The sequence below is a fragment of the Lepus europaeus genome, chromosome 12 (assembly GCF_033115175.1).
Source record: "Lepus europaeus isolate LE1 chromosome 12, mLepTim1.pri, whole genome shotgun sequence".
Taxonomy (NCBI): Eukaryota; Metazoa; Chordata; class Mammalia; order Lagomorpha; family Leporidae; genus Lepus; species Lepus europaeus.
In genome coordinates this window covers 800,161-813,970 of record NC_084838.1, presented here as the reverse complement: position 1 = coordinate 813,970, position 13,810 = coordinate 800,161, and the positions used below count along the sequence as shown (strand labels likewise).

General features: G+C 70.6%; 2 protein-coding genes across 4 annotated transcripts; both read right to left on the bottom strand.

The window, feature by feature from the left end:
- Window positions 1–2,645: 2,645 nt before the first annotated feature.
- FUT7 (fucosyltransferase 7) lies at window positions 2,646–3,773 on the bottom strand. The gene is made up of 2 exons (XM_062208325.1): window positions 3,761–3,773; window positions 2,646–3,661 (listed from the first exon to the last, which is right to left on the bottom strand). Exons 1-2 carry the CDS (start codon window positions 3,771–3,773, stop codon window positions 2,646–2,648), a joined length of 1,029 nt encoding a protein of 342 aa, XP_062064309.1.
- Window positions 3,774–7,951: 4,178 nt separating this feature from the next.
- Window positions 7,952–12,596, bottom strand: NPDC1 (neural proliferation, differentiation and control 1). Of its 3 annotated transcripts, none has more exons than XM_062207224.1 (9): window positions 12,292–12,596; window positions 10,437–10,583; window positions 9,496–9,630; window positions 9,250–9,423; window positions 8,938–9,004; window positions 8,789–8,873; window positions 8,635–8,714; window positions 8,213–8,309; window positions 7,952–8,141 (listed from the first exon to the last, which is right to left on the bottom strand). In XM_062207224.1, exons 1-9 carry the CDS (start codon window positions 12,410–12,412, stop codon window positions 8,049–8,051), a joined length of 999 nt encoding a protein of 332 aa, XP_062063208.1. In that variant the 5' UTR covers window positions 12,413–12,596; the 3' UTR covers window positions 7,952–8,048. The 3 variants fall into 3 exon arrangements, with proteins under 3 accessions (XP_062063208.1, XP_062063210.1, XP_062063211.1); XM_062207226.1 differs by having other exon boundaries at window positions 9,250–9,420; XM_062207227.1 differs by lacking the exon at window positions 12,292–12,596 and adding an exon at window positions 12,148–12,183.
- Between the last annotated feature and the right edge of the window lie 1,214 nt (window positions 12,597–13,810).

The following is a 13,810-nucleotide window of genomic DNA, read 5'->3' as shown; positions in this document are numbered from 1 at the left end:
GTCTCCTCATGCCCCCCACCCCGCCTGCAGCTCTAGGTTGTCCTGTGTCTGGGGAGGGGTCTCCTCATGCCCCCCCACCCCGCCTGCAGCTCTAGGCTGTCCTGTGTCTGGGGAGGGTCTCCTCATGCCCCCCCACCCCGCCTGCAGCTCTAGGCTGTCCTGTGTCTGGGGAGGGGGTCTCCTCATGCCCCCCACCCCGCCTGCAGCTCTAGGCTGTCCTGTGTCTGGGGAGGGGTCTCCTCATGCCCCCCTCCATGTGGTCGGGGTGGAAGGGACGTGCCCAGGCCCCTGTCTAACCCGAGACGCTCCGCTCACCCCTTCCGGTGCCAGGGGGGAAGCCTGGGAGACCCCGCGGCCCCCCCGGCCCGGCCGCTCCACATCCGGTGCGACCTCCAGGCCCCAACTAACCGTGCTGGTGCTGGGCGCGGGACGACCACCCGCCCACCCCATGCCCTCTGTAAAGGAGACTCTGGGCGGCCAAGTGACACCGCTGTTAGGAGAGCTCTGCTAGGATGACAGAGGGGTGGGCGGGGACAGGGCCCCTAGGGTGGGGGGACAGGGCCCCCAGGGGCAGGAAGAGGGACAGGGCCCCTAGGGTGGGGGGACAGGGCCCCTGGGGTGGGCAGGGACAGGACCCCTGGGGCGGGGAGGGACAGGGCCCCCTGGGGTGGGGGGGACAGGGGACAGGGCCCCTGGGCCAGCAACTTTACCAGGCCCAGGCCTTATCCAAGCAGGTCTCCCATGGGGAGTCTTAGTCTTTTTCTTTTTCTTTTTTTTTTTTTTTTTGACAGGCAGAGTAGACAGTGAGAGAGAGAGACAGAGAGAAAGGTCTTCCTTCCGTTGGTCACCCCCCAAATGGCCGCTATGGCTGGTGCTGCGCCAATCCGAAGGCAGGAGCCAGGTGCTTCTCCTGGTCTCCCATGGGGTGCAGGGCCCAAGCACTTGGGCCATCCTCCACTGCACTCCCTGGCCACAGCAGAGAGCTGGCCTGGAAGAGGGGCAACCGGGACAGAATCCGGTGCCCCGACTGGGACTGGAACCCGGTGTGCCGGCGCCGCAAGGTGGAGGATTAGCCTAGGGAGCCGCGGCGCCGGCCCTTAGTCTTTAAAACTACAGAGAGGCACAGGCAGAGGCAGAGAGAGAGGTCTTCCATCTGCTGGTTCACTCCCCAAATGGCTGCAATGACCAGAGCTGGGCCAATCCGAGGCCAGGAGTCAGGAGCTTCCTCCAGGTCTCCCACACAGGTGCAGGGGCCCAGGCACTTGGACCATCTTCTGCAACTTTCCCAGGTGCATTAGCAGGGAGCTGGATGAGAAGTGGAGCAGCCGGGACTCGAACCAGCACCCTTGTGGTGTTGCTGCTGGTGGCGGCTTGACCCTCTATGCCGCAGCACCACCTCCCCCAGCACACACACACACACACACGGGGAGTGTTAGTCGGGTTTTATAAGCAAGCAGGCAGGAGTTCCTGGGTGTGCGGCATGGCGGAGGGGAGTCACCGCAGCATGTGGGGTGTGGGGTCAGCAGGGTGCATGCCGCTGGTCAAGCTGGGGTCACGGGGAGGCCACGGAGGATCGGGGCAGGGTCTAACTGGACACTGAGGGTGGCCAAGTCCTGCTGCTGCGTGAGGACGCTCAGCTCCCGTTCAGAGTGGACAGCAAGGGGAGCGCACTGCAGACAGTGTGGGCGGCGGGGTGAGCCTGGCCAGCTCCCTCCATGAGCAGAGGAGGAAGGGGAGGTGCCCCCTGGACTCAGAGGGGCCCAGCAGGTGCCTGGGGAGACGCAGGCCATCTCTCTTGTGGATGGCACCTGTTCTCCATGTCCAGGGTGTCTGGCCTGGGCATAAGGAGCTTGGGTCCCCCGCAGCCAGGCTGGGACTGGGGTGCGGTTCCTCCTTCTGACCAGCAGAGGGCAGGCTGGCCTGTTTCCCCTCCTGCAGGGTGCCCGCCTCAGACCCTGGGGAAGGTGGGCAGAGCACCAGTGCTGGCCACAGGCCACAACCTCACGGCAGCCCTGGGGCCCAGGACAGGAAGCCCCCAGCAGTGAGGGGGCTTCCTGCCTGCAGCCTCCTCCTGCCGAGTGCCAGCCCGGCTTCCTCCCTGCCCTGGAGGCCCCCAAGGGGCTGCAGGCAGGGCCATTACCCAGGGTGCCTTTCACCCCCTCTGGGTTCCAGCACCTGCCTGAGCCTCTCGGGGCAAAGCTGAAGGGAGTGGGAGCGGGAGGGGGGCAGGTCCCGGGGTCCGGACGGAGGGGGTGCAGGGGAGGGGAGGCAGGCAGGTGGGGCTCGGCTCCCCCGCACAGCCCACCTGAGACGCCTGCTCGTCTCTGCTGTTCAGTGCCCCCCCTCCCCGATGGACCCGGCTAGGGACGGCAGCGCGCCAGGGCTCGGCCGACAGAGGTCGATGTCCAGGGCACCCACCCACCTCTGGCTGGGCTGTCCCCAGCCCTCAGGCCCTGTCTGCGGTGAGGGGGATCCTCAGCGGCCCGCCCTCTGGCCAGCCTAGCACTCTGCACACCGCCCGCCCAGCCCCCAGCTTCCTGACCACACTCCTGACCACACTCCTCCGACCCCCGCCCCCGCCGCCTCTGACCCCAGCCTCCCCGTCTCAGCACCCAGCTCTCCTGCCCACGCCCAGCTGCAGGAGCTCAGGCCCGGAACCAGCCCTCGAGGTCCTCGTAGACCCGGCCGCGGGGCAGGTGGGGCATGCGGGCACAGACGGCGCAGAAGCGCTCCCGCCAGTCACTGAACAGCCGCACGCGGAGCCGGCTGCGCCAGGCGAAGAAGCGCTGGTAGCGGCTCTCGTTCATGCCCGCGAGGAAGGCGGCCAGCTCGAAGGCCGAGCCGAAGTCGTCCACGTGCACGAAGGCGTCCGCAGGTGCGAAGGCCTCGTAGGTGGCCCGCGGGGGCCCCAGGACCACGGGCACGGCGCCAGCGGCCAGCGCGTTCCGCCAGAACTTCTCGGTGATGTAGTCGCGGTGCTGGGAGTTCTCGAAGGCCAGGTAGAAGCGGTATCGGGCCACGGTGGGCAGCAGGCAGTCGGCACAGAGCGGCCGCCGGCTGGCACGGCCGAACACGTCCACCCGCAGGTGAGGCGCCAGCTGCCGGTACAGCTTGGCCCGCAGCTGCCGCTCCTGGAAGTTGCTCACCACCCAGGCGGCCAGCCCGCTCTTGGCTGGCAGCGGGGGTGCGGGCCCCAGCCGGGGCTCCAGACGGCCATAGGGCACGAAGATGTCGGAGTCCCGCCGGTAGCTCAGCACCCAGTTGAAGACGCCCCGCAGGCGATGGAGGCCGTGGGTGTGGCTGGGGGACTCCATGGACGCCCACACCCAGGGCTGCCCTTGCGGCCGCTGCGCCAGGGGCAGGCGGGAGCGCCGGGTCTCCAGCTCACGGTGGTGGAAGACCACGGCGTCGGCACTGGCCAGCAGGCTTCGGTCGGTGCTCAGCCGGCAGTGGGCCAAGCCATAGGGGGTGCAGGTGTTGTGGGGCAGCTCCGGGGGCTGCTCCGCGAAGGGCCAGTGCCAGACGAGGATGGTGACCGTGGGCTGGGGGCCCGGGGCACCCCCAGGGGCTGGCCCCAGCAGCCACAGGAGCCAGAGGGCCAGCAGCAGGGCCACGCCGACCAGGCCCCCCCAGGCCCGCTGCCTCCGGGTGGAGCTGAGCCCTGCAGGAGGAGGAGGGAGAAGAGGCGGTGGCACCAGGCTCAGGGGCACCCGCGGGCCCTGGCGCGCTGCCGCCCCCGGCTTCCCCGGGGACCACTCACCCGCATTACTCATCCACAGCCTCCCAGAAGCAGTCGCCCCAAAATCTGAGATTCAGAAATCACAGTAGCGCCCGGCGGGGGAGGCGGTTCGCTCCTCTCATCCACGCAAGGTGAGGGAACCAGGGCCTTCCTGCTGGCCGCCCCGCCCCGTGGCCGCCCCACCCTCAGCTCCCTCTCCAGCCCTCCCACTGTTGGGAGGGAGTCCGCTGCAGGAGGGCGCCCCCAGCCCACCCTCGCTGGCCCCGGACAGGCCGAGAGCTGACCAGCTGGGCAGGGCAGGAGAGGGGCCCCTTGGCCCCCACGGGAGGAAGGCGGTGCTGATCACATGCGGCCCCCAGAAGGGCACCCCCAGCCCCGCTTCCTCCCCCGGCAGACCCCAGCCTCTGCGTGGTGGCAGGAGCTCTGCACTCACCGGGCTGCAGACACGCGGCGCTCAGAGCTCCGTCAGGTGCTGAGGGCTCCCGCGGGCCCACCTCACCTACCCTGGCTGCCTCAAGGACCTGCCTCTCCCAGGGCCCAGCCCCAGAGAGATGGGGCCGAGCTGGGGTCCGCCGGGGGCAGACGACGACAGCACAGGTGGGCTGGGGGCTGCTGCATCTTCCCCTGGTCAGGCTGGGGGTTGGGCCCTGGGGGGGCTGGCAGGAGCTGCGCTCCCTCCCCCAGGCTGCAGCAGAGGGGCTTTCCAGGTGGAAAGGGGAGGGGTCCTGGTATCCCTGGCGCCGCTGGGCGGGCAGGGGAAGGCGCCTGCTCCAGGAACAGGAAGGCTGGCCCCAGCCTGAGTCCGGATTCCGTCCGCTTCCCCCCAGCCAGCCCTGGGGCCAGACGGAGTCCTGAGGAGCGGTGGCCGCCAGGACCAGTCAGGCGGGGCGACCCTGCAGGGTCCCCGCGAGCTGCAGCCCCGGTGTGGTGAGGCCTGGCCGCACTCAGGAACACAGCCAAGAACCACCGTCGGTCTGCTGCCAGCACCGTGCTCAGGGGCCCTGGGGCCCGGCTCCCACACCCCGCTGGGGCTGCTGCCCCCTGCCCTTGGCCCCGCGTGGGGCTGAGGCCGACAGCACACCCACAGAGGGGACACAGGCAAGGCAGGGAGAGAGTGGCAGTTGGGCCACCCCCACGGCACTGCATAACCTCAGGATTCTGCGGAAGCTTGTGCAATGCCTGAGAGGGGAGGGAGGCCATGGGAGCCGGCACGAACCAGCTGGCAGCCCCTAGCGCCTCGCTTCCCGCCGCCAGCTCCGCCGAGGGCAGGCGCTCCCCACAGCTGCCCCTGTGAAGGGGACACCTGGGCTCAGCGTCTCTCACCCCAGTGGGCACCCCAGAGGAACCACACCCTGTCTCCAGGCCTCGCTTTCCCCCACATCTTCTCCCCAGGCGGCGTGCCCAGCAGGTGGCAGGGGCCTGCCGGAAGGCGGTGACCCAGCCGCAGCCCGGGTGACCGGGCCTCTGGCTGCCAGCACCTGCCATCCTTCCTGTTTGTGCTGCCACCCGGCTGGAGCCTGCCACGGGCCTCACCCGTCTGCCCACACAGCCCGCTCCCTCCCTGGGTGGGCTCGGGGAGCCGCCCCCACCCCGGCCAGGCTCCCCTATCGCACCCAGCCGTGGGAACCGGTGAGCTGGGGAATGGGGCTCCGAGGTTTGGCACAGAAATGGGTCAAAACGAGAAAGGAAACGACAGAGCTGACTCAGAAGGAAAGTTGGGGCACAGGGGGTGCCCATCCGGCTGCCCCGCCCCCACCCAGGCCTCCTGACTCAGACCTGGGGCCTGTGGGGCCCAGGCAGGCAGCAGCCTGTGACATGGCAGGGAGGAGACAGGCGCTCTGTCCCGGCCGGGCCCTCCTGCGGGCCTCAATCTTCCGGCCCTGTCCCAGGTGAGGGCAGCTGGGGCATCGGGGCGCCCAGCCTCAGCCCAGAGCCTGGCTGCTTGTCACCGCCGCCCCCCCCCCCCCCCCGCGGCTTGGGCAGGGCCACGTCCAGAGGCGGGTCGCGAGGGCCCCCTGGCGGCCGGCGGGGAGCATGCAGCTGGAGGCTGTGGGACCCTCTGTGCTCACCCTGGGGAAGGTGGGTGCCTTGGGGGCTGGCCTATGGCCAAGGGGGCTGCCAGGGGAGGGCACAGCCCAGGGGGGCAGTACTAGGGCGTTGGCAGAAGCCAGGGGCTTCCGAGCCATCTGGGCACACAGGTACAGTGTGCCGTGGGGGCAGCAGCTGGGCTCTTTTCCCATCAAGCCCAGGGTGGCGGAGCACTGGGCGTCCTTGGCCTGGTCCAGGTGTGGCTCTCGGGCCAGCTCCGGGGTGTGCAGGGGCAGGCTTCCAGGGGCCTGTGCACCCCACTGAAAGGTTTTGCATGTGCCCACTTCCGTTCCGCACCAAGATGCACCCCTCGTGACACAGCTGACGGGGAGGCACCACAGCTGGAGGACTGGAACCGGTGGCAGCGCCCGAGCCGGGGTGGGGGCTCAGCTCCGTGGTGCAAAGGCAGCGGGCTCTCACCTGCTGGGGACTCGGCTGAGGGTTCACTCCACCCCGTCTGGTGCCGGGTGTGGTCTTGCCCGTGCCTTGCCGGGTTGGGGGCGTCTCCAGGTGGCGGGGTGTCCGCCAGCGTCCATGCTGGGGTGTGGGAGGTCACCCTCCAGTTCAAGGATCCAGGCCAGGGAAGTGGCCGGGGCCCTAACGGGCTTCCTCCAGTGAGAATGGGTGGACGGGGCGCTGGGCTGGGGGGGCCAGGCCTGCATGGACGGGGCGCTGAGCTGGGGGGGCCAGGCCTGCATGGGCGGGGCGCTGGGCTGGGGGGGCCAGGCCTGCATGGGTGGGGCGCTGGGCTGGGGGGGGCCAGGCCTGCATGGGCGGGGCGCTGGGCTGGGGGGGCCAGGCCTGCATGGACGGGGCGCTGGGCTGGGGGGGCCAGGCCTGCATGGACGGGGCGCTGGGCTGGGGGGGCCAGGCCTGCAGGAGGCTTAGGTGGACTCAGCAAGGGGGGTGGGTGGGGGGACGGGTTCCTCCTGGGCTGGAGCCCCTCACCCAGGATTGGGGTTTCCAAGTCACTGCAGCCTCAGGGCTAAGAACACGGGGGCCACTGAAGCCAAAGGCAGCTGGGGCCTGAGCCACACGGGGGCCTGAGCCAGCTGGGGGTGGCTTGCCCCAGCCCAGGCCTGCAGAGGTCCCAGTTACTGTGGGGAAGCGCCCCTCCTTGCCAAGGCCTCTAAGCACGGGCACCAAGGACCCCAGGACAGGTTTGGGCCCCCAGAAGATGGAGCAGACAGGGGTCACATCAGGCCCCAGGCCAGGCCAGCAGAGGTGGACAGAGAGTGGGCCAGCCCCGTGGCTGGTCCCTGTCTCTGGGGCTGTCGGTGCCACCTCCCTGATGGCTGTTAAGCAGCAAGGGACACGGGTGGGCCAGGTGGGTGCTTGGTGCTGGCCCTGCCCTCCCACCACGTCCCGGGGCGGGGGCGATGGCCAGTCACAGTCGAGGAGTGCACAGCCCCAGGGATGGGGACTTCCTGGTTTGGATCTGTTCTGGCCCCCAACACATCCTGCTTAGGGCAAACCTTAGCTCTGCACAGGGGTGGCCGCTCTTCTGCCAGCCTGCCCTGCCCACTCCCTGGGCCCTGTGCCTCAAACTGGGCTTGTCTCCCACCCCGGATAGCCTGGGCCCCTTGGCCACCAACCCCCGAGGGGCTTCTGAGCCCAACACGGTCTGGTCCTGCACCCTACTCCCCAGCTGGGCACCTTTGTCCACTCCGTGCCCTCCCGTCTGCACGTCCCTGGCCCTCAGCTCAGGGGCACCGGGGGCAGCCCCCGCCCCAGGTGCTGCCCCCCCCCCCCCGCCACCTGCCTGTGCCCCTCAGCTGTATTTGCTGCAGGGGCCCAGGGTCTGTGTTGTACCCAGGAGGAAGCCCCCAGCCCACGCCTGCCTGCTGTTCCTCCCAGCCCCCAGCCCCAAGTGCCAATGGAGGCACAGTGCCCACACCCAGCTCCCATGGCAACACCGGAGGGGTCCTCCCCACAGAGCCTCTCTGCCCTCCCCCCACTAGGGGGAAGTGTCCTGAGGGGCCCCCGGGGCTGCCCTCCAGGGAGGGTCTCCCTGAACAGGGAACAGCCCCCCACCCTGTGCACAAGCCCCATCCGCAGGGGGCACTCAGACAGCCCCTCCCCACCCACGCCCAGCCCCCACACGCAAGCCACGAGAGCCTCGGAGCCTGATTTTTTTAATGAGAAACACCGGGCCCTGCCTCTCCCCACCAGGGGTCCCCCCCCACCCGTGGGCCCAGCGGTCTCCGGCGGCGGCCTTAGGTCACTGCGGCGCGGGTGAGGGCCGCGGCCCGGGCAGGGGCGCGGGCAGCGAGGCGTGGTCGAACAGCGGGTTGCGCACCTCCATCTCCCCGGTCTGAGGAGGCAGAGGGGCGCGTTAGGCCGCCGCTGCGGAGGGGAGGGGGCGCCCGGGCTGCCCGCACTCACCGGGGCCAGGCCCGGGCACTCGTACACCGTGAAGTCGCCGTCTTCGTTCTCCTCGTCCGAAGAGGCCGAGTCCAGCTCCTGGGCCGGCTCTTTATGCCTGGGTGGGGGGCGGGACCGCTGGGACCTCCCCCACCCGGGTGCGGGCCGGCGCCAGGACTAGAAGCGGTGGAAGGCGGGGTGGCGGGGCTGAGACAGAGGCGGGGGCGGGGCTGCGGGGGTCAGACCCAGGCGAGGGGGGGTTCAGGAGAAGGGGCGGGACTGGAGGGGGTCTGACCAGAGGGGGCCAGGGAGGAGGCCGGGCGGGAAGGGGCTGGGGGGGGTTAGAGGCGGGGCCAGGGGGGAGGGGGTGGGATGAACTGGGGGGTCAGACCAGAGGGGGCGGAGGCTGGGGGGGTCAGACCGAGGCGGGGGCGGGCGCTCACCGCTCCAGGCTGCGCATCTGCTGCCGCTGCCGCTGGTAGTGGAAGACCTCAGCGCTGTGCGCCAGCCGCTGGTCCCCGGGCTGTGGGCGAGGGGCACGTCAAGCGGCGATGGGGTGGGGGCGCAGGGCGGGGCGCGAATGTGGGGGACACGCACCGAGATCCGCGGCGTGGCGGGCGATCCGGGCGCCTTCGGGGCCGTGTAGTCCACCTTCTGAGCCAGGCGGGTCTCCCTCTGCAGCCTGCATACAGCAGGCCGTGGGCCCAAGGCCTGTGCAGGGGTCGCCCCCGCCCACATGCACTTACCTGCACCAGCACAGGACAGCCACGGCCAGGGCGGCCACGCCTGCCACGCAGAAGCCCAGGATCAGCACTGCGGGAGGGGCGCGGTGAGAAGCGGCCTGCCTCCCCTCCCCCACACCTGCCTCCCCCCCACACCTGCCTCCCCCCACCTGCCTCCTCCACCTGCCTCCCCCCCACACCTGCCTCCCCCAACTGCCTTCCCCTCCCCCACCTGCCTTCTCCACCTGCCTCCCCCCCACCTGCTTCCCCCCACCTGCCTCCCCCCCACCTGCCTCCCCCCCACCTGCCTCCCTGTCTGCCATCTGTGCCACCTACCGAGGGCAAGCCCGTCACCCCGCCGGCCACGGTGCTCCAGTGGGGACATGTGAACTGGCCCAGAAGACACAGGGGAGCCCAGGGGGCTGCGGGGCGTGGGGGTGGGGGCCGCCCGAGTGGCGGGGAGGCCCGGTTTGGGTCCCTGAGCCAGCTCGGAGAACCCCAGGGTGGCTGCTGAGAGAGAGACCAGGTTAGGCAGGACTGGCGAGGGCGAAAGGGGGCAGGGCTATGGAGCAGGGGTCTCACCCGGCTCCAGCGGCCGTGGAGGCCCCTCGGGCAGGGGCCAGGCTGTGGCCCTCGAGTGCCCGGCCTCCTTCCGGGCCAGCTCCTCTGCCAGGACGTCAATGTCCTCCTCCAGTCTGGGCTGCGGCAGGCCCCCCCCTGCGGAGGCGAGGGCCATCAGGTGCACAGCTCAGGCTGCCCCTGGGCTTGGCCTCTCCCTCCAGGCCCTGGTGTGGGCCCCGCTGCACCCCAGGAGACAACTGGGGGAAGTCCCCTGAGTCCAGCAGCCCCCAGGGAGAGCAGGTGAGAGTGCGGGTGGCGGCGCCGAGGGTGTGTGAGGACCAGGTGTGAGGAGGGGAAGGAGTGGCCTGCCCCTTCCCCAAGCCACGAGGGGGCCACGACGGGGGAGGGAGGGGCAAAGCACACCCAGCATCTAGGTCCCCCTCAGGAGGTCAGAGAAAGGAAAGGCAGCCGTGGGGCTGGGAGCTGGGCCCCCCGATGCCCACTGGGGGTCCCCCAGTCCAGAGCTTCCAGGCAGGCACCTGCTGGCCACGTCTGTGTCTCCCCTGTGATTACGCCCACCCCCCCCCCAGGAAGCCACGGCCCCAGCACACCTGGGGCCACTCAGCCACCGGCCACCCGGACAGACTCCAGGCTGCAGGGTCAGCAGGTGCTGGGTAGACAGAGTAGGGGACCCCGCACGGGTTTCTGGCAGACCCTTGGGGGCCCATGCTGGGGAACTCTGACCCCCTCTCCTGCCGGGTCACCCCTGGCCCTAGCTGCAGGCTCTGGGCTGGCACCATCTGGAATGGACCAGGAAAGCACTTAAGAGAGTGACCTAAGAGTCCCCAGGCCTCAGGCCCCAGCACCCCACAAAGCGCTGGGGACCCGGTGGCCGCTGCCAGAGGGCGGGAGCTGAGGCCGGGGCTCCCTCGCGCCCACCTCCTGTGCCAGCGACCACCTACCAGAGGGCCGGCGCACCCTGGACACGCAGAGCCCGTGCTGGTCCTCCTGGAAGGGCTGCAAGCAGGGCCCGCAGCTGTGGGCACCCGGGGGGCATCGCGCCCGCCTCTTCAGAGCACAGTCCAGGCTCCGGGGACAAGTGGCCACATCTGGGAAGGAGGCGGACGGCAGGACGGGTCAGAGCACCGCCCTCCTCCCCCCCCCCCCCCCCGCAGAGCTGGCCAGGCCAGGCCTGACTCCGGCCATTGTTTGGGCAGGCCCTTCCTCCCCACGTCCAGGGCTCAGAGCAGGAAGTAAACAGCCCCAAGATTTATCAGAGCCACCCTGCCCCCACCCTGTCCCCACGTCCTCCCTCGGGCCTCATCCAGCCTTCCTACTCGGGCAGGTCCAGCCTCTGGCTGCAGAGTGCCCCAGAGAAAGCCTGATCCTCCCTTCACACTGGAGACCCCCGAGGTGATGATGCTAGCCCCCCACCCCCAAACACATCAGGGCTCCCCCAAAGCCAGAGTCCCACCCCTGCAAACCTCTGCTTGGTCCCAGCACTCCCAGCAGCCTCTGGGCTGGGAGATCCGGGGGAGGGGGCCTCACTTGCCACAGGCCCAGGACCCTGGCTGGGGTCAGTCCGGGGCTGGACAGTGCGGGGAGCCCAGGGCCAGGCCTGGTTCCTTACCACATGTCCCTGCCTCTGGCCTGGGGTCTAAAATCAGGCCCTGCAGGCACTCAGCGCGGCCCCATCCGGGGCTGGCGTGCTGGTGCTGAGCTGAGGACCTGCCCAGGCCTGGCGCCCGGCCTGGCACAGCTGGGGGACCTCCTGGGGACAGTGTCTCTGGCCAACCAGGACCTCTGCCCTCAGCCTACCCCACCCCCACCGCAGGCAGGGTTGCTGGGGCCCAGGATGACATGGGCTTCTCCAGACCTGGGCTGGCCTGGCTTGGTCTCCTTGGACACCTGACATGCCGGGCCTCGAAGCTGCAAGCTTCCAGCCCCTGGCCAGCGGCAGGCTCCACACCCTCCACGGCCTGGGCCAGCCGCCGCCAGCTCTCGTGGGCTGGGCCCGGGGCTCCCACAAGTTAAACATTAAGCCTCTGCCAGCGGATCCGCCCGGACCCCACCCAGCAGCGGGCTCCTGGGGAGCCAGGCAGTCCCTGCCCGGTGCTCGGAGCACCAGGAATGGCGCCCGCCCACCAGGCTCAGGCGCTGCGGTGCCATTCCACTCCTGGGGCCAGGTTCTCCACAGGTGGCCCCCGCCATGCCCGTGGCCGCCCCGGGAGCCCAGCTGGTCGTGCCTACCTCCCGTCCGGAGTGCTGTGCCCAAGGAGGAAGCCTGCCCCAAGCAGACTCAACCCCTCTATGCCTCAGTCTCCCGCCCTGTGAAATGGGCTGACAGCACCTCTCCTGCAGGGCTCCAAGAGAACTGAGCACAGCTACCGGTCCAGCTCCCTGGGGGGAGGGGAGCGCTGTCCCCCAGGCCCCTGCTCATCACTCCCCCAGAAGTGCGCACAAGGGCTGGTGCCCTCCGGGGTAGGGAAAGCTTGAGGGGAGGCCAGCGTCCTCCCGGCCACGGAAGCCGGTGGGCTGCGGGGGCATCCCGCAGTCCTCAGAGCCTAGACGCGGGCGGCCAGGCCAGCCGGCGCCCGGGGATGCAAGACAGATGCGGGGCAAGACCCCCGGGACGCAGACACAAAGACCAAAGGGCGTGAACTTCAGAGTCACCTCCGCGGAGCCGGGGGGGCCCCATCCGCGGGGCCCGGCCTGGTCACCCCATCGCCGCCAGCTGCGGGGGCCTGCGGGCCGGGAGCCCCGGGCCCCCGCCGGCCACCCCCGGCCTTGCGGCCTGCGCCCAGCGCGCTCGCTCACCCGGGCGGCCGGCGGCGGCCGCGGAGGCCCCGCGCAGGGCCGCGCCGAGGATCAGGCCGGACAGCAGCAGCCGCAGCAGCCGCAGGTGCCGCGGCGAGGGCGGAGGCACGGGCGTCGCCATCCTTCAGCGCCGCCGCCGGGGCAGCATGGCACCGCGCGGCCGGGGCTCGGCGCGGGCTGCGGGCGCCGCGTCTGGAGCAGCGCAGGGCGGGAGGGGGCGCGGGAGGAAGAGGAGGCGGAGGAAGGAAAGCGGCGTCGGCGGCGCGGACGCTGCGGCGGCGGATCCGGGATGCGGGCGCGCAGAGCGGAGGCGCGCGCGGGAGTGCGCCTGCGCGCTGCACCTGCGGGGGCGGGCCGCGCACCCGGCGACGCCGCCCACTCTTGGCTTGGCCAGCCCGGAGCCGGGTCCCGCCTTCCTCGCTGCCCAGAGTCGGGACTGGCGGGAGCGGGGGTGGGCTGGGGTGGGCTGGGGTGGGGGGCTTCCCCTCGGCTCGCTCCCTGCTCGCCTCTCCGCCTTCTGAGCCTCGCCTGCACGTCCGCTGACCCAGAGGCGCTGCCTGGGCCTGGAAGCGCGAGCCCCCCGGGGGACGCAGCTGTGCGCCGGGGACACCCAGGCGCCCGGACACAAAACTAAGCCAGGTCCTGACCCCACTTTGGCTGGACCCCCGGCCACGGCTCTCACTGGGGCCACCGGAGGCAAGTGACCCTGGGCGGCGGAGGAAAGCCAGCTGGGAGCTGTCCAAGGTGTCCAGGGGCCCCCAGGGGCCCGCCCTTCAGCTCCCTGGGTCGCGTGACAAGAAGCACCCGTGGGACCCGTGCGTTTGCCCTTCGCTTGCTGCCTCCTGGGAGCGCAGCTTCCCTGTGCCCTCTGCGCACCCCCCTCTGGCTCAGAAAAGCAGGAGCCCCCGCGGCGGCGCCATCCGCTCCCCTAAGCCCCGAATTCCAAGGCTGGGGCTGGGCGTGTGTGGTTGGGTGAGCAGAACCCTTCCCCCCAGGGACACTGACCGAGCACCAGTGGTGTGGCCACGCCCCAGAAAGGAGGGTGCAGGGGAGAGGTCGCTGGGACCACCAGTTCCCAGCCTAGTGCTTGGGGTGCGGGAGCCTCCGATTCTACAGGGGCTGCATGGGGGACTCGGGGGGGCTGCTTTGGGGTGTAGAAAACCCAGGACAAGCACAGCTGGGGGGCCAGGGCGTCCGGGTGCCTCCGTGTGGCTTGGTTCCACATTCATCGCTCGGTGGGGTGGGGCCCCTCGGAGTCCGATCTCACTCGCTGCCCCCCCCCCCCCACTGGCTCCTGAGCAGGGCCTGCCGTCAGCCCAGACTCTGACCAGACTCCAGGCACCTGCCTTGCCCACTGCCTCCCTCCTCGGACACCTGCCCGCGCCCACCCCCAGGGCCAGCCTAGGTCACCGAGATGGGTCTGGGGACGGCGGAGGCGTGGCCAGCACTGAGCACTGGCCCCGGTCTGGGCCGGGAGAGGAAGGAGGTAGGAAGAGGCGGGATTCATCCCCCGGGACCA

Coding starts and splice junctions, on each gene's coding strand:
- NPDC1 (XM_062207224.1), bottom strand. CDS start 12,412: ATGGCGACGCCCGTGCCTCCGCCCTCGCCGCGGCACCTGCGGCTGCTG. Junction 9,424..9,495: donor TCCACGGCCGCTGGAGCCGG/GTGAGACCCCTG, acceptor TCTCTCTCTCAG/CAGCCACCCTGGGGTTCTCC. Junction 8,310..8,634: donor CAGATGCGCAGCCTGGAGCG/GTGAGCGCCCGC, acceptor CCCCCCACCCAG/GCATAAAGAGCCGGCCCAGG.